We start from the raw sequence: 18,359 nt of genomic DNA, 5'->3' as shown, positions 1-18,359 counted from the left end.
ATAAACACATGTAAATAGTGCCACACATGCACTGAAACGTATAGAGTTGTCCTTGCTGTTTTGATTTTTGTTGTCCTTGATGTCTTTTGTTTTACTTTGTTTTTCTCTTTTGTTGATTTTGTTGGTTGTTGGTGGCTGGGGGGGTTGGTGATTGAGGGGCAGTGGTCGGGGAACTGTGGGGGGGATCTTGGAGGGTTGTTGGCCTGGCGGTTGAGATTTTGGGCCGGTGGCCGATAGGTCGCTGATTCGGGTCCCTGTTTTGACTTGGTGAGAGATCTGTTGACGTACCCTTGGGCAGGGCGTTGACCCTGGTTGCTTCTGTGGGTCGCTTTGGGTGGCAGTCTTTTAGATTGACTGAATTTAATGTAAATGTTGGGCGGCTTCCCTGCAGGTATGTGTAAAAAAAACTATTGCAATAATTTACAGTACCAGTCAAAAGTTTGGACACACCTACTCATTCCAGGGTTTTTCTTTATTTGTACTATTTTCCACATTTTAGAATAATAGTGAAGATATCAAAACTATGAATTAACGCATATGGAATCATGTAATAACCAACAAAGTGTTAAAGAAATTGTTATATATTTTATATTTTATATTCTTCAAAGTAGCCACCCTTTGCCTTGATGACAGCTTTGCACACTTTTGGTCAAATAGCCCTTACACAGCCAGTCCCAATAAGAACAAACCAGATGGGATGGCGTATCGCTGCAGAATGCTGTGGTAGCCATGCTGGTTAAGTGTGCCTTGAATCGTAAATAAATCACAGAATGTGTCACCCGCAAAGCACCCCCACACCTCCTCCTCCATGCTTCACGGTTGGAACCACACATGCGGAGATCATCTGTTTACCTACTCTGCATCTCACAAAGACACGTCAGTTGGAACCAAAAATCTCAAATTTGGACTCATCAGACCAAAGAACAGATTTCCACTGGTCTAATGTCCATTGCTCGTGTTTATTGGCCCACGCAAGTCTATTCTTCTTATTGGTGTCCTTTAGTTGTGGTTGCTGTGCACCAATTCGACCATGAAGGCCTGATTCACGCAGTCTCCTCTGAACAGTTGATGTTGAGATGTGCCTGTTACTTGAACTCTGTGAAGCATTTATTTGGGCTGCAATTTCTGAGGCTGGTAACTCTAATGAACTTATCCTCTGCAGCAAAGGTAACTCTGGGTCTTCCTTTCCTGTGGCGGTCCTCATGAGAGCCAGTTGTGTCACACCCTGATCCGTTTCACCTGTCTTTGTGCTTGTCTGCACCCCCCACCAGGTGTTTCCCATTTCCCATCATTATTCCCTGTGTATTTATACCTATGTTTTCGGTCTGTTGCCAATTTGTATTGTTCCATCAAGTCCTACTAGCGTGTTCCCGTGTTTCCTGTGCTCTAGTTTATGTTTTTCTTAGTCTTCCCAGTTCTGACCCGTCTGCCTGTCCTGACCCTGATCCTGCCTGCCGTCCTGCACCTGCCTGACTCTGATTTGGATTACGACCCTTTTCCTGCCTAGACTTACCTTTTGCTTGCCCCTTGAACTTTAATAAACTCTGAGACTCGTACTATCTGCCTCCTGTGTCTGCATCTGGGTCTTAGCCTGAGCCGTGGTAATTAGAATTGTTCTTGCCATAATATGGACTTGGTCTTTTACCAAATAGGGCTATCTTCTGAATTCCCCCCTACCTTGTCACAACACAACTGATTGGCTCAAACGCATTAAGAAGGAAAGAAATTCCACAAATTAACTTTACACAAGGCACAACTGTTAATTGAAATTAATTCCAGGTATCTACCTCATGAAACTTGTTGAGAGAATACCAAGATTTTGCAAAGCTATCATCAAGGCGAAGGGTATTTGAAGAATCTCAAATACAAAATATATTTTGATTTGTTTAACCCTTTTCTGCTTACTACATGATTCCATGTGTTATTTCATAGTTTTGATGTCTTCACTATTATTCTACATTGTAGAAAATAGTAAAAATTAAGAAAAACCCTGGAATGAATAGGTGTGTCCACACTGACTGGTACTATATTTAAATATATTTCTGTTTTATTGAACCATATTCCGATATATTACTTTTTCAGTATGGGGTAAGCATGGTAGTGAATCTCTGTAGTGTTGGTACATGCAATTAGCTACACCCCGTCACCCCCAACCAATGAAATAAGTCATCAAACAAGACTTCTACAGATAGACGGACTCAGTTTATTAAAGCACTGTCGTGTTTCTTTATTATCAAGAGAGAAAAAAGGACAGCAGAAGCATTACATAGTCATAACTGTATGTCTTACTATGGTTACTTGAACATTTTCAAATGTGTTATTTTGATAATATGACACAGTAAAACACACTATAGACAGTTAGCATGTTGCTGCTGTGGTGACAGGACACGGCCAACTCTCTTTTAAAAACAAGCCGACATGGCACTCATTAGGATTGACACACACACACACACACACACACACACACACACACACACACACACACACACACACACACACACACACACACACACACACACACACACACACACACACACACACACACACACACACACACACACACACACAGGGACACGCACTCGCAAGTAAGGGGGCCATGCTGTATCGCAATATACACAGCCATCCAAAAATCATCAATAAAAAAGAAAGAGAAAACGAAAGAATAGAAGGGAAGTAAAAGAGAGTGAAATAAACAAAAAAGTAAAGAAGTTTGGCACAGGAGAAAGGAAGGCCACAGTAACACTGGAGACTGAATAGGAGTCAACCATTTTGTTTCTTATATGTGTAAGTCATTCTAAGTAATCTCATAGAAAATCTCTTAAAGCACTTTTTTTCAAGACGGATCGAAAGAACAGTCTTTAGTATTTCCAGAGAAATACCCCGTGGGGTTAAATTGGGGGCAAGGGGTGGGGGGTCGGGGTTAAAAGGGGGTTGGGGAACGTGTCTCTCACATGATGGCAGTCTCGGTGTGGAGCAAATAGGAGCAGAAAGATTTCTGCTTTAGGGCGGGGCTTGGGGTTCTTGTTATGGGGCTAGGGGTGTGTGCCAAGGGGCTTGGGGCGCGGGACATTGGACCGGAGGGGGCAGAGATCAAGGCAGTGGGAGCACAGCTAGCCCACCTGGATGGAGGGCGTTGATTGGCTGGGCGGGCAGGACGAGAGAAGTTCAGTGACGGGGTTGCTGGGGACAACTCAGCTGGGCTCACCTGGAGAGAGACGATAAGAGTGGGTCAGATCAAGACTGTGTGTGTGTGTTTGCTATGCCTATCTCACCTTCTGTGTGTCCTTTCTGTAGGCAGTCTTTGTGGCTTGGGGACTAGAGTTGTACTCGTGCTCGATGTCCAGCATATCCAGTAGCTCAATGAGTCCATCGTCCTTATTCTGACCTGCAACTGGCCCTCCCCTCTGAATCCTCTGAGCTCCAACATGGGACCCACTCAAGTTCCTGTAGTCCAGTATGGGCTCCCTAGGCTGGTATGCAGGCCTCCTGGCCCTCTCCCCCTGGACCAGACCAATGTCTGTCCCTCTGTCTGCCCCTCCGAGGGCCCTTGCTTTGGCCTCGGTCCTCCTCTGACGCCCTGCCTGGGGTCCTTTAGGGTGAGCATAGCTACCCATTGAGGTGCCTCTACTCTCACCAAGCTGGCTCTCTCTCCTATAGTCTCTCACTGCCCCACCAGATCCTCGTTCTTTGCTGGGATCCATCTCCACTGTAAGCATGATGGAATCCGAATGGCATTTCTGGGCAGGCAAGCGCCCAGGCACCCTGCTGCCGCCCAGCTCTTTGCGCTGACAGACGGGGGTGGGGCACTTGTTCTCGATAGGCACCTGGTTGGTCACCACACCGGTGTCGGTGAGGGTTTTCCCCTCGTTCTTCTGGAGCATGGCCCCAAACTTCCTGAGGACCGAGGGGCTACCACACGTCTTGTCCACAAGGACCCCAGGGGAGTGGGACTTTCTGTCGAGGGCTGGGGAAGTCTCGGATGAGGCAACCTGGGAGGTGGAGCGGGGGGGTACAGGAGGGCCTTCTCTCTGTCTATGAGGGGGCTTGTTAAGGTCCCTGCAGGGGGAACTCTTTCTGTGTGACACTCTGTTCTTCCTGTTCTCAGCCTCCTCGTCCGCAAACCGCACCTGACCAATCCTAAAACAGATTAACAAGCAAATAACTCAATGAGTAAAATAGCTAAAACACAAAATCGTATAGGTGGATTTTGCTCTCTAAATGATCTTCTCTAAATGATCTTCTCTAAATGATCTTCTCTAAATGATCTTCTCTAAATGATCTCAGTATTAGTGAGGTCTGTGGACGTCCTTCTTACCTCTCATTCTCAACAGGCCTCCTCTTCATCGCATCCTGGTGCACAGACTGATCCTGGCTCCCTTTAGTGATCTCCTTCAGATGCTGAGAGAGAAGTGGGACAAGGGTTACCTGGGAGAGGAAATAATCAGTGATGTAGAATAGTGCAACTAGCAAAGATACAGTATATCAAATTCAGCTTTACAGCCACACCGGGATGACTTATGCAATTTCCAGTGGAGTATTGAGATGTGCCAGTTATATGTCATTTATTTAAATGTTTACTACTAAAAACAACCCTGCTTAGGGCCCTCAAATGTTTGAAGACTTGAAGTGAACACTATAGGTATAATAAATATGGAGGTGGCCCCATCTAGTCTTCCAATGAGCTAAGTGGAGTTTCTACCATATTGCTTCCACCTATCAGATTTTTTTGGATCTGCAAACACCAATGGGGTGAGACATAGGGTAAAGGTTATTTTTTGGACGGGGCTGCCTATCAACTTGAATCCTTAGTTACTGTAGCTACTCACATTGTTGAGAGCTGAGTTGGTCTTCCAGGTCTTTCCGTGACCATGTCCAAGATAATCCTGCAACAAGTCTTCAAGTTCCACCGCACCGTTGCAATTTGGATAATAGCCACCAATCTGATGGTTGACAGGTTCGCCGTAACCGTTGGGGCCGTGACTACAACCGTTGCTACAGTGATTTGGCACTACAACAGCTCTTGGGTGGTCCTTGGTTCTGTTGCTATGGCTGCCAGGCCGGTCACAGAAGCCATTGTCATGGTGCATCCTTTCATTTTTGCCGTTGCCCATGGTGACATCATTTCCCCCTCTACGAGCCTGCACCTCATTGTAAAGCTGAAATATGAGCATTAACATTATAATGATCAAACACCTACCGTCACAACGTGAACACAAGTTGGAATAGTTGTATTCACCAGTTAGACTAATTATTTACACTTACAACTTAAGCGTGTTCCAAAACCCAATATACATACAAGACCGTATGTACACAAAACAAGTCTGTACCTACGACAATGTCAACCTTGTTTACGCAATCCATATAACCATCCCAAAATAGTTACACGACCCAACTATTTTTATAATCTACACATTTGTTATGTCAGTTGGAGTGAGCGTGTGCTTGCTTCGCTATTTTAAGCTTTAATGCATTCACCACTATCATCTTTCACAGTGTTCTGACTGTCTGTCAGCACATCACAGTTTAATTAGCTTGTTAACATCTGTCTGTAATCATTACTCCAAAGGGGACATGGGGTCTCAAAAAGGGGCGTGGCTCCAACAGTGTATTATAACACACACACACACACACACACACAAGCAGTTAAACACTCTTCAGAGAAGACCAAGGGTGCGCGACGAGAAAGACACTCTCTCAAAGTGAAAATGTTCACACTACTGATACCCCATTTCAGGTAATGTTACTCTACCTAGGATCTTGTTTGACTATGTCAGAACTGTGCTTGAGCATGTTGGACCATGTTTGGACTATCCCATGTATTTGGATGCTGTTTTACTTTATTTTAGACCTTGATGGAACGCATCTGACCATGGTTGACCCCTCACCTCCTCTATCTTCCTCTGCATGTCCTGCAGCTGGTCCTCCCATTCCTGCATCTCTGAGTCGAAGCTGTCCAGAAGCTCCCCCCTCTCTGTTCCCCAGCCCCGCCCAGCCTGCTCCAGACCGCGCTGAAGTTCGGTGGCCGCCATTTTGGGCCGCTTCCTGCAGCAACTTTTTACTTCCTGTCACAACTTTATTTTCTTCCACCAACAACTTCTTCTTCCTTCTTCTGTTTAAACTTCCTAACTTCCTTTCTTTTTCAACTTCCTAGCTTTTTGTCTTTAAGGGGTCACCAAGATGTGGAAATGTTAGAGGAACACTGCAAAGGAAGAGAGGATGGGGATGATTATTGTGGACAATAAGACATGGGAGAACTAGAGGACATTAGTCATGTGGACATCCACCAGTAAACAAATGGACTCAAAAGGTCTAGTCCCCATGGACATTCTACCTGCTACTCCCCATGGACATTCTACCTGCTACTCCCCATGGACATTCTACCTGCTACTCCCCATGGACATTCTACCTGCTACTCCCCATGGACATTCTACCTGCTACTCCCCATGGACATTCTACCTGCTACTCCCCATGGACATTCTACCTGCTAGTCCCCATGGACATTCTACCTGCTACTCCCCATGGAAATTCTACCTGCTACTCCCCATGGACATTCTACCTGCTACTCCCCATGGACATTCTACCTGCTACTCCCCATGGACATTCTACCTGCTACTCCCCATGGACATTCTACCTGCTACTCCCCATGGACATTCTACCTGCTACTCCCCATGGACATTCTACCTGCTACCCCCCCACCTTGCCTGCTACTCCCCCGTGGACATTATTTTTCCTGCTGCCCCCCCCCCCCCCCCCCTCCCAAAAGGCTATACTCTACCCCCACTCCAATTACATTCATCACAATTGCAGTTGTAAATATGTACTTTTCTATTTTTATTTCCCTCAATGGTAATGCTACTGCTCCCCCGATGGTCATTCCACCTCACTCCCTCAACAGTCTATACTTTGCCTCCACCCCAATGGGCATTTATTGTTCAATCACTGCCACAGCTGTTATGTATATAGTGCTATTTATATTTATATTGTTTTCATTACTATTTTAATTATTTGATTTCACTAGTCCTGCATGTTGGAGCTCGAAGCCTAAGATTTGTACTGTACCCTGCAATCACACCTGGAACCCTGACTTTTACACAATCTGAATCTAATCTGAATAAATACACATTTTGTGGATTTCGTGGAAAGATTCAAAGCATTTTGGGCTCTGTATTCCCAGCCACATTTAATTGTCATTTAAGATACCCATGTGACACGTGCCAAGGAATGCCTGGTGTAGTGTGACAACCTCACTATTTGGCTGTTGGTCACTATCCTCTCTGCTCCAACTCTTCGCTCTGTCCTTCCCAATTTTCTATAATGGAACTTTGGAAACCTTCCAATTACAGCCATGACCCGTTTTAATGAGCACATATTCCCCATTTTTCAAAAGCGGGGTGTATCTCGAATACAACCCCCCCCAACTATTCAACACGTACAGGTTACACGCAGGACGCATTTCTTCTAGCCTTCAGTTACACTTTGCGAACAATGGAAACGTGTGCCCTCCGTGTCACCGCTAAACGATAAGTTCATTTCGCACTCGGCTGCATGGCCAACTCACCTCGAGAAAATTGGCCATAATGCTGCATAGGGGCGCGTATTGGCTTGGCTTAAACGGTTTTCCGTAGGCCTATCGCTGCATTGATTTATTACAGTACATCAGGTCATTTTAGAAGGCCGATGGTTTGCTATCACCGAATGTTATATATTATGTTTACCACCTCAAAAGTACCCGAACACCAACCAGTCATCTTGTGATGTAAGAGTGCGGAAATGTTAATAATACAAACCTGTAACTATGCATCGAGAACTCGGAGAGAGATAGAGAGAGAAAGAGCGAGAAAGACTAAATACGCAAGGCGTGTATTTTGAATATTAATAGGCCTATAATAAATAAATTCCCACATGACCAAATGTAGCCTATTTAGTGGTGCGTAAAAAAAAAGCACCAAAGGTGAGACACAGGTTGATCAAATGTGACCCAATAGATCAAGCCCACAGTGGATCTGCAATGTTATATTTTACTACTTGTCCTTATTAAGTTTTTGTCCAATTATTGTAAGAAACCCAAGTTGTAGAGATGCGTAAAACAAAACTTAATGGAACTCTCCATATCCATTAAATAAAATACATTTAAATATTAACTTCTTCATGTGGCCTTACCTGGCTGTTCAATAATCTCCTTGACGATTTTATTGTTAATCGCTGAGGATATATCGCAGTGGCAGATAATTAATCCTGATTTCAGTCTAGCCAAGGCATTCACCGTGAATTTCTTGAGATCCTCTGTTTGCCCGGTGGCGGCTGCGCTTCCACCGCTCCAGAGTCAGTCCCCTTGTCGCGAAATACTCGCTTTTGTGCCTCTGTTCTAAAGTCCCGCGGATTGGATTTTACAGGAACCCTCTCTTGTCAAGCCTGAGCAGGGTTATGTTCAGAGCAGGCACCTTTTTTCAGGGTAAACAACTTCTGTTCCAGAGGGGGACCCAGGCTTTATAGTGCACCTCGTATTTACGTCGCATCACTGGAGCCAAGATCAAGTATCTTAATGTCAAATTTATTCCAGCATTTGAGGTCTCGATGGGAGGACTGTCGTCACTCGCATCCTGTCTATAATTAAAAAGCAATGTAGAGAGGGAAACTGTTTGCATAGCTATTTCAGCTGCCGAGCTCTGAGCCAATAGGCACTCCTGTTGCTACTCCGCTTTGGGGTGCTTGGCAGATTTCGTTTTGTGACTCCAAACTACTCTTATTTGTTTACAATTTTGATTGCCAAAATGTAGCATATATGTGACACCTGCGCTAACATTATTTTAATTCGTTTTTTTTTCTCGAAAAACTTGATATCTGGCGCGTCAGCGGGTACTTTACTCCAATTGTACTACTATTTTATAGTTTATTTATTTGGACATTGCCATTGCTGTTGATAAAGGTTGCACAATATCATCGCGCGCCTCATGCGACCACCATTAGGTTCTGACCCAAATAGTTCACTGACATGATGGACACTTGTCGACATAAACAGTGTGTTGCGAAAGGCATCTGATAGCTCAAAACCAAAATATATTTGGTGTGGATAGGAATGTGGGAATCCTCAGACTATGAGCCAATTTATGCTTGATTCGAAAATGTGGTTGGAGGCGCCATAAGGATGGTGTGATGCAGTTGTGATGCCTCCAGAGCCACGCCATGCGTCTCTCAAATGTTGTAACAATGCAGAGGGCTCCATATAGTTCCGCATTGAAGCGCAAGAAGTATGAATGCCCTGACTTCTGCAGAGTCCGTATCAAATAGTTCGGGCAGGGTTTGACAAAATCGGTCCTCGGTGCACCTTTTGGTTTTTGCCCTAACACTTCACAGATGATTTAAATAATTAACTATCAATCAAGCTTTGATCATTTGAATCAGCTATGTAGTGTTAGGACAAACATCGTGCACCCCTTGGGATTCCCGAGGACTGCGTTTGGGAAACGCCCAGTTAAAGGGCAAACATCCTTCGTTTGCATTGTCGCGGTCCACGATGTACAGGTGCTGAATCGGAATTCTGATTGTCGCTGGCCATGGTTCTGAATCACCACTATTTACCTTGTTTGTTTAAAATCTGATCTTTTACACTTTTGTAAGCAATGAGGAGGAACCTCCACCTTTCCTATCAGATTGTAGGTCTACATTTCTTATATACTACCACATGGTGGTGGTCTACCTGTAGGCTACAACATTTCTTTGCAGGTAGGGACTATGGCTATAGGATTTGATTCTGGAATTGGGCAAAACAGGTGTTATGCTAACTCACCTTTTCTTTGGGGTGATGAAGGAAGTGGTGGGTGTTGGGAAAAGTCGTCTCCAGTGTTGAACCTAAGCATATATCCTGTTATGTGACTGTGACCTGTGCTTGAAGAGGGAGGCTCCTGTTCGGTGACCTTGGCAACAAATGTTTAAAAAAATAACACAAACAAACAAACAAAGGATGTGGCTATGCTATTAAGGGAGGCGGGATCACAGGACGAAGAAAAGGGTAAACAGAAAGACAAGTTTAAAGATGGTGGCATAGGAGTGGGAGGAGAATAAGACTAGAATGAGGATGAGTAAAATGATGGGCTGAAACATCTGGGCAGAGGATGAACAGAACACGAGTGTCAACGGAGGAGAAACGAGAGGAAAAATAGGGTCAGAGAAAGAAGGAGAATAAAGTCAGCAGAATATTCAATGGTGACGGACGAGTGAAGAGACTATGCTGATACATCCAAACAGGCATGGTCAAGTCTACATCTCTTTAGTTAAGAAACACACACAAAAACACATGCACACACACACACACACACACTTACCGACAGTGGTTCCTCCTCCCTGTCCTCAGGTTTGGGCACCTCCAGTCTGTCTATGAAGCCCTGTAGCTCCTTCCTGAAGGCCTTCATCTGGGCATTGATCCTGTACAGCAGCTCATGCTCCCTGATCCTCCCACCCTCCTCCTCCTCCTCACCCCGCCCATACAGGTCGCTGTTGGAAACGTACACCCGTGCCTCTGCGATTATAGTTGCCGTGTCGGCGATGAGCCGGTCGATGGTCCTGCCAAGACGCTCCGCCTCCACTCGAATGTCAATCATCTGCTGGCGATCCTGTAGGTTGCGGGGCAGGAAGCGGGCGGCGGTCTCAGGGGGTGGGGTATAGAGACCCCGGGTAGGCGTGAGGCAGCGGGTTTGGTTCCGCACCTCGTCCGAGTCACTCTCCCCGCCCACTGGGCCCTCGCGTTTGCGGTGCGGGGGCTGGAGACGAGAGGAGGAGGAGTCATCATCGCTTTCGCGGCGCCCGCTTGGTCCGAGCCCTCCTGCGTCACTTTCTGCATCACTGTCCCGAGGGCTGATGCCCCCCCTTAGGGCCAGGTGGGAGGCCAGGTCATAGCGCTGCATGTTGGAGAGCAGAACACGCTTCTCATACTGCAGCTGCATCACCTGGGAGAGAGAATAGGACTGGCTGAATGAGGCATGATATGTTTATGACATTTGATCTTTGTTTTCTTCTTTGATTCCAGCATTATCTTTTTGTTTACCATATTGTCTGCACAGCCATTTTGACTTTCAATACATGTTAAAGGTTACGGAAATAAACCAGAAAAACCTATGTGGAAGACCGACTCACCTTCCCACTGAGATCATTAATCTGTAGCCGGGCCGTCTTCAGTTCCTCCTGCAGTGCCTCTGCCTTCTCCGAACATACTCCTCCTGCCGCCACTCCTCCATGCCTTGCCCCTCCCTCGTGGGTCCCGGCCTTAAACCTGAGCTTGTTGAGTTCTCCCGTCACTCTCTTGTTGTGATCTTCAGCGTCGGCCAGGTTCCTCCTCAGGAGCTCTGCCTCGTCCTCCACCAGCTGCAGCTGCTGCCTCAGCTCTGTCATAGCCTCCCCATGGCCCCGGCCCGCCCCCATCCCACCCACAGCCCCCCCACCGGACCCGCCTTCTCCCTCCCCTTCACCCCTGAGGTCGTCCAGCTCCGCCCTCAGACCCCGGTTCTCCACCTGGAAACACATGACATGAAGACGGATTGGTCAGTTATGTTATGAATCACTATCTTCCTCTCTCTGTAGGCACCTTCTGAGCAGAACAGGCAGAAATGCTTGGAACAGTTGTGCTCCCTTGTGCAAACTTATTTCCTGGTCTCTTTCATGTCATAACCTATATCAAACACTCTGCATCACATCCTGTGTCTCTCACCTCCAGCTCCACGATCTTCCTCCCCAGGATGTTAGCCTCTTCCTCCACCAGGCGCAAACGCAGCTTCAGCTCGGACTCACGAGTGGTGGGGGGTCCCCAGGCCTCACCCTTGGGGTGGGGGCTGTCCAGGTCCCCATAGAAGGAGCGGTACTTCTGTAGCTCTGTCTCCAGCCGGTCCTTCTCCTTGTCGATCTTAGCTGTCTTCTTCCTCAACAATACAGCCTCTTCCTTGATGAAGGCCAGCTGGCACTTGAGATCATCGTTGTCATCCTGAGAGAAGGGGAATTGGAAGGAAGATAATGCAGTTCTGATGTACAGGAGACAACTCTCGCTCGTGTTTGGAAAAAACACTTGATTTTTTTATAAAAGCATTTCATGGTGATCCCTCACCTCTGTTGGGGTCTGGGCAGACTTCTTGTCTGACTTTTGGACCTCCTTGCTTCCTCTTCTCTTGTGAGACTGTTGGGAATTGAATAACGAGTATTACAGCAAAATATGTGCTGTATAGATTGTATAATCTATTGCGGGTGAGTGTTCTTACCTCCTTGACTTTGTCCAGCTCATTCTGAAGGGCCTGTTTGGTCACCTCCACCTCGATGAGTTTCTGCCTCAGTTTCTCGTTTTCGTCCTCTGTCTTTGTGCGTTTCTCCTCCACATTCTCCAACTCATGGTGCAGTCTCACAGACACATCCTTCGCAACCTGCATTAAACAGAAACAGGGACATTGATTTAAGTTGATTTAATTAATTATGGCGGTGAATGGACAGTGCATTAAGCAACTAATAAAATGAGTTTCAACATCAAGCCTACCGACACACATACACACACACATACACACACACTCCCTCCCTACCTTCAAGTCCTGCTCCAGGCTCCTCAGTAGTTCCTCGTCGATCTCTCCCGTCTGGGCATAGCGCAGCTTCTTCCTCTCAGCCTTCCTCAGCCGGTACTGGAGGATCCGGCAGTTCTTATTGGCTCGCTCCAGCTCGCGTCTCATTTCCTGCAGCTGGCACGTGTCCTCCTCGTAGAAGGTGTCACGCATCTCGTCCATCTCCGTCCTCATCTCCTCGATCTCCATCTGGAACATCAATATGAGTGATCAGCCAATCAGACACTGGTAGCCAACAGGGGGCGTGGGCTCACGCTTCAGCATTATTGGTGTTGTTGGAGTGTTTAGGTCCTCTGAAGATGATGTAATTGAATAGGGACAAGCTAATCTGAACCAATTAATATTCATTATTATGTCAATCAATGAACAGAAGTAGGCTAAACACAGGATGGTGCCATTCATTGTTCTTAATAGGGAAGAGGGGTTTGCCTTGTAGCTATAGGGCAACCTAAATCATTTAGCTTTCACAAGCATCAATTAAAAACCAAGGGAACTAAGCACATTTCTACATGAGTTCTTTGCTAATGTTACAGAACGAATAACAACTGTTCACTTAGCCTACCCAATTGGCTAAAAAATATGCTTGCTTCATTGTATCAACATACAGTTTTCCAGTATATCTCTAATAATAAACCTCGGGGAATATGCATGGAATATTAATAATATCTCAGTTGCAGTGTTATCATCAAACACGAAATAAGCCTACCTTTTCACTTATGCTAATATATATATACATATATACATATATATACATGATTACATTGGAATATATGAGCATATGTTAGTAATGCCAATTTTGGGGAATAGGCCTGAATTCAATCTCAAACAAAAAGTGGCCTACCAGTTCAGTTACTGGATCTGCAAAAACATTGTGTTTGTATACATTGAATATTATTGAATGTCAGTGATGCCAAACCTTTAGATCTTCATTCTCATCCACCAGTCTCTCCAATTCGTCCTCAAGGCCCTCGTCTTGCTGTGTCACGAACTCCGCCTCTATGGTCCCGATAGACGGCTCCGGCTCGGCCTCCGCGCTGTCAGCCGTGTGCATCTTGCTGATGCTTCTCTTCAGTTTCTTATGTAGGTGGAAGTGCAGAGTTCAGTCTGCAAGAAACTCTCGCTCCACAGACTAAGGCCCGGCCCGCAGCCCACGTATTCCCCTCTTCTGTCCCTGCAGTAGCCCGCTGAAGCTTTCACCAACTCCCCTCCCAGCTTCTTCGTTTTCCCTTTCACCAAACACGCGGTGCTGGAGCCGGTATGACCCAATATGTTGGGAAGACAGGCCTTTGAGGCAGGGATACACCTAACGACGAACTACGGGTTTGAGAATCTGGTGAAATATCTCCTCTGTATCTTCTTCTCTGCTACGACGAACTACGGGTTTGAGAATCTGGTGAAATATCTCCTCTGTATCTTCTTCTCTGCTTCGACGAACTACGGGTTTGAGAATCTGGTGAAATATCTCCTCTGTATCTTCTTCTCTGCTACGACGAACTACGGGTTTGAGAATCTGGTGAAATATCTCCTCTGTATCTTCTTCTCTGCTAGCATCCGCCCTGTTGGCATTGCCAGCATCCGTTTCAGCACCATCTGGGTAAACAGCTGCAACGTCGCATCTCTCGATCTCCTCCCTCACGACAGCGGCCCTAAACCCCGATCCTCCTTTTGAAACTATATTTTTGGATCTGCTGGAGGATTTTGGGGCTGATTTTGAGGCGCATTCCCGGATTCTGGCCGGAGAGGGAGCCTGATGCTGCCTCCTCCCTCTGCTATTGTCTGCTGCTGCCGCTGGAAAATCCGCAGCGCCGCTTGCGGCAGTCGTGTCATCCACCAGCCTTGACTTCTCCACTCGCCCATCTCAAAGTGACTGCAAAGTATGATATATTAGTTATGGGAATGATAAAAACATAACATAAGTCTTGATATATTAGGTCTATCCGGTTGATAAAAGTTGCAATTAAATATGATGGTCAACCAGTTCCAACATTCCAACATTTAAATGGAAATTCTGGCTGAAATGCCTTTGCTGCAAAAGGGACATGACGTCTGCATAGCGACATTGAAATAATATTAACTTTGAAAAAGACCCGAAGCCAATAGGCCTCTGTTTATTGGCAAATGGGAATCTAACGTGGGCTATACAAGGCTACTATTCAGTATGTATAGCCTAGTGATAGGCTACAAGTGATACAATTAAATGTATATACGAATAGTTTATATATAGTGAGTTTTGTACTGTTCTGTAACTTTTGTTCAATAAAAATGGCACATAGCCTAACATTAGTTAATATATTAGGCTACAGATGGTCAACAAACGCACTGTCAAATATTTTCATGAATTTTCTAAGCAATTTCCTATCGAAAGGTGTTATTTGAATGAGGCTTCTTACCGCGAGAGAAAGTGCAGGTTCAGCCCAGTGATAAAGGGCTAGAGAGATGCTGACACAACAGGCACTGCAGGGGCATGACTAGCTACACAGTATTCATGATGTGGTGAGGTCAACGTCAAACCAGGAAACAAACAATGTAATATCTTTCTCCAGGCCAATGTAAATAACCCATTGCAGCCTTTTTACTGTCTACATCAACACTAATTGAAAATATGCACACAATGAATAGGCTATATTTATTGTTTTGCTTTCAAATGTATTCTACTTATTTTCCCAACCGCTAGAAGGTATCTCCAGTGGGCCTAGGTAGTAGATCAAGAACTCAGTAAACCATATTGTGCATGCAGTGATTTGTTTAGGCCATGGGAGGGTGGTCTCCACCCACCTCTCAGTACCTTCATAAAGGGATCGTCTGTGCGTGCAGACAGGTTGCCGCCAAGGATACACTGACCGTATGAACAAACTTAGTTACAATAAGGTGTTGTTATAAGTGGTAATGAGATGAGTGACAAACAGACAGACAGACAGAGAGAGAGACAGGCAGACAGACAGGTGACAGACAGTTTGAATCTGGGGTTGTATGAGAGTATCACAGCATGGATGGTGTGAGTGTGTAAAGCTTACACAAGTGTGAGTTTGGATGTAGCTAGAACTCCCCCTCAACACTGATACAGGGTCAGATCTTTTGTTTATCTCCCTAATGGTTAAGGCTAAGATTGGCTAGATCCTAGATCTGTGGTTAGGAGGTAGTGTGAGTTTGGATGTAGCTAGAACTCCCCCTCAACACTGATACAGGGTCAGATCTTTTGTTTATCCCCATAATGGTTAAGGCTAAGAATGGCTAGATCCTAGATCTGTGGTTAGGAGGTAGTGTGAGTTCAGAGCAGTGCTAAGAGCACAAGTGCAGTACAGGTTATGGTGACCTGTGTTAAGTGACCCTGATGGAAGGCCTACTGCAATCCTCTTAGAGCTCGGCTGGTGTAGATCCCTCTTCTTCCCATAGGAGGAAGGGTGATAGTGGAGGGGGAACAGAAAAAAGGTGTTGAAGAAAGAGAGGCAGATGAGGAGGAAGGCGGTGACAGCAATAGGAGTGAGGCTGGAAATTGAGTCAGCACTGATGTCACTAGAGGTCTTGTGAAAATCCTCTCCATGTATCTGTTAACGTATGGCACAGAAGCTGACTAGTATGTGTATGTGTTGCATATGTGCAGTTTTGTGTGTGTGTTAACATGTGTGAATGTTGTATATGTGTCTATGCATTGTGTGTAAGAGACAGTGTGTGAACTCTCTGTGTGTATATAGTATATGCATTCCAGTATTTCTTAATTCCATTCTTTTACTTTTAGAATTGTGTGTATTGTTGTCATTTGTTAGACACTACTGGACTGTAGGAACACAAGCAATTCGCTACACACGCAATGACATCTGCTAAATATGTGTAAGTGACCAATACAATTTGATTTGATGTATGCACATATGTGTGAGTGTCAACGTCCCAAAGGAAGATTACAGAAGGCTCCTCTTTTCCACAGTGACCTGAATTCCTGGGTTAACTCACTTTGTGACGTAGGCATAAGCTCTTTTACAGCTAAAGCCAATTTACCCCCCCTCAGATTAGGGCAGAGCTGTCTGGCCAAGCCCCAGAGACACAGGCCTCTCTCTCTCGCTCTACCTCTGTCATTCATAGGAATTTGCTTGACCCAGGGGACAGAGGGAGAGGGGGGTAGGGTGGGCCGGGAGAGGAGAGAAGAGGTGGAGGAATCCTGCTCATCAGAGCCAGAGATTTACAGACCTTTGGAAACTTTGAGAATGATAATTCTAAAGGCTTCTGGGTGGAGGGGGGATGGAGAGAGGGTTTCTGAGATGGGGGTAGACCCGTAAATAGAATTAGTCAAACAATTAAAAAGTTATCCTTTTTCAATAAACCTATACTAAACATATTCTCGTCACCAAATAATTGATTAAAACACACTGTTTTGCAATGAAGGTCTACAGTAGCCTCAGCAGCTTTCTGTAGGGTAGCACCATGGTGTGGCCGGGAGACAGTTAGCTTCTGTCCTCCTCTGGGTACATTAACTTCAATACAAAACCTAAGAGGCCCATTATGCTCACCTCCTTCCATAGACTTTCACAGTAATTATGACAACTTCCAGAGGACGTCCTCCAACATATCAGAGCTCTTGGTGAACGAACTGACATGTTGTCCACCCAATCAAAGGATCAGAGAATGAATTTAGTACTGAAAGCATAAGCTACAGCTAGCTAGCACTGCAGATCATAAAATATGGTGAGTAGTTGACTCAAAGAGAGAGAAAGACAATAGTTGAACAGTTTTGAACAAATTAATTTCTACCAAAATAAAGGAGAACAAAGAGAGAGAGAGCTAGCTATATTTCATAGAATATATATTTTTCACTTTCACTTCCTTAGCTAGCATTGAATGCAGCTAGCTAGTTTAGCCTACACAAACATCCAGCTCAAACAGAGAGGGATGCTATGTTAGCTAGCTGGCTATGGCTATCCAACACTGGAACTCTTCCAATTCAAGGCAAGCTTTTAGTTTTATTAAGTTATTGCCACCAAGGCCCGCTGGTGGAACTGCTAAACTGCTTGCTCCAGACTGTACATGTACTGCATGATTGTAGCGGGTTTACTAACACTCTAGTTCTAGTAGCTATGTTGACTATGAAGTGACAATGATGTAGGGTGTGCGGTTAGTGGTCATGATATGAAGGTTTTGCTTGGAAAGGTTTTTTCGCCTGGTCACAGACAACTGATGTGTTGTGCACTGAAGTTCACAAGCAAAGGGAAAAGGTGCGAGGAGGAGACAGCGTAGATAGATGTGAGAAGGAATTATATATACAATGAGCTGTTTGTATGTGGTTGCTATGAAAGTCAACTGTTTTTGTGTGTGATCAGGGGTGTATTCATTGCACCGATTCTGTTGAAAAAGGTTTCGCAAACGGAACGAAAGGGGGATAAACATACCTGAATTTGTCCACTAGAAATTCTCGTTTGCAACTGTTTGACTAATGATTACACTCTCGATCAGCAAGATGCAGGCAAGAGAGTGCAAGGTGGAATGTGTCACTGTCTGCCATCTTGATTATTCAAAATTCTCTCTACCTATGCACCTACGTTGTAAACTTTAATGCATAGGCTAGGTTGTGGCAACCTCATGATGGGTACAGGGGAAATTCAAGCATCACGTAGTAGCCTATGCCTATCGATGTTACATCACCTGGGGCAAACTACCTTCCCTCCATGACACCTACAGCACCCGATGTCACAGGAAGGCCAAAAAGATCATCAAGGACAACAACCACCCGAGCCACTGCCTGTTCACCCTGCTATCATCCAGAAGGCGAGGTCAGTACAG

General features: G+C 45.4%; 2 protein-coding genes across 3 annotated transcripts; both read right to left on the bottom strand.

The window, feature by feature from the left end:
* Positions 1-2,202: 2,202 nt before the first annotated feature.
* Positions 2,203-6,123, bottom strand: LOC139415218 (uncharacterized protein KIAA0408-like). Of its 2 annotated transcripts, none has more exons than XM_071163122.1 (5): positions 5,886-6,123; positions 4,827-5,156; positions 4,316-4,425; positions 3,273-4,137; positions 2,203-3,205 (listed from the first exon to the last, which is right to left on the bottom strand). In XM_071163122.1, exons 1-5 carry the CDS (start codon positions 6,027-6,029, stop codon positions 2,948-2,950), a joined length of 1,707 nt encoding a protein of 568 aa, XP_071019223.1. In that variant the 5' UTR covers positions 6,030-6,123; the 3' UTR covers positions 2,203-2,947. The 2 variants fall into 2 exon arrangements, with proteins under 2 accessions (XP_071019223.1, XP_071019224.1); XM_071163123.1 differs by having other exon boundaries at positions 4,316-4,398.
* Positions 6,124-6,142: 19 nt separating this feature from the next.
* On the bottom strand, positions 6,143-13,900 carry LOC139415216 (microtubule cross-linking factor 3-like). The gene is made up of 9 exons (XM_071163121.1): positions 13,507-13,900; positions 12,555-12,779; positions 12,243-12,401; positions 12,092-12,160; positions 11,702-11,971; positions 11,131-11,505; positions 10,323-10,943; positions 9,788-10,101; positions 6,143-6,199 (listed from the first exon to the last, which is right to left on the bottom strand). Exons 1-8 carry the CDS (start codon positions 13,639-13,641, stop codon positions 9,991-9,993), a joined length of 1,965 nt encoding a protein of 654 aa, XP_071019222.1. The 5' UTR covers positions 13,642-13,900; the 3' UTR covers positions 6,143-6,199; positions 9,788-9,990.
* Positions 13,901-18,359: the final 4,459 nt, after the last annotated feature.

Source organism: Oncorhynchus clarkii, chromosome 8, assembly GCF_045791955.1.
Source record: "Oncorhynchus clarkii lewisi isolate Uvic-CL-2024 chromosome 8, UVic_Ocla_1.0, whole genome shotgun sequence".
NCBI lineage: Eukaryota > Metazoa > Chordata > Actinopteri > Salmoniformes > Salmonidae > Oncorhynchus > Oncorhynchus clarkii.
Note: the sequence above shows the minus strand (reverse complement) of the source record. Positions and strands in the feature narration are given on the sequence as shown.

Coding starts and splice junctions, on each gene's coding strand:
- LOC139415218 (XM_071163122.1), bottom strand. CDS start 6,029: ATGGCGGCCACCGAACTTCAGCGCGGTCTGGAGCAGGCTGGGCGGGGC. Junction 4,426..4,826: donor CCAACTCAGCTCTCAACAAT/GTGAGTAGCTAC, acceptor TTCCTCTCCCAG/GTAACCCTTGTCCCACTTCT. Junction 3,206..3,272: donor ACAGAAAGGACACACAGAAG/GTGAGATAGGCA, acceptor GTCTCTCTCCAG/GTGAGCCCAGCTGAGTTGTC.
- LOC139415216 (XM_071163121.1), bottom strand. CDS start 13,641: ATGCACACGGCTGACAGCGCGGAGGCCGAGCCGGAGCCGTCTATCGGG. Junction 12,402..12,554: donor GCCTGGAGCAGGACTTGAAG/GTAGGGAGGGAG, acceptor TGTTTAATGCAG/GTTGCGAAGGATGTGTCTGT. Junction 11,972..12,091: donor CTGCCCAGACCCCAACAGAG/GTGAGGGATCAC, acceptor CCCTTCTCTCAG/GATGACAACGATGATCTCAA.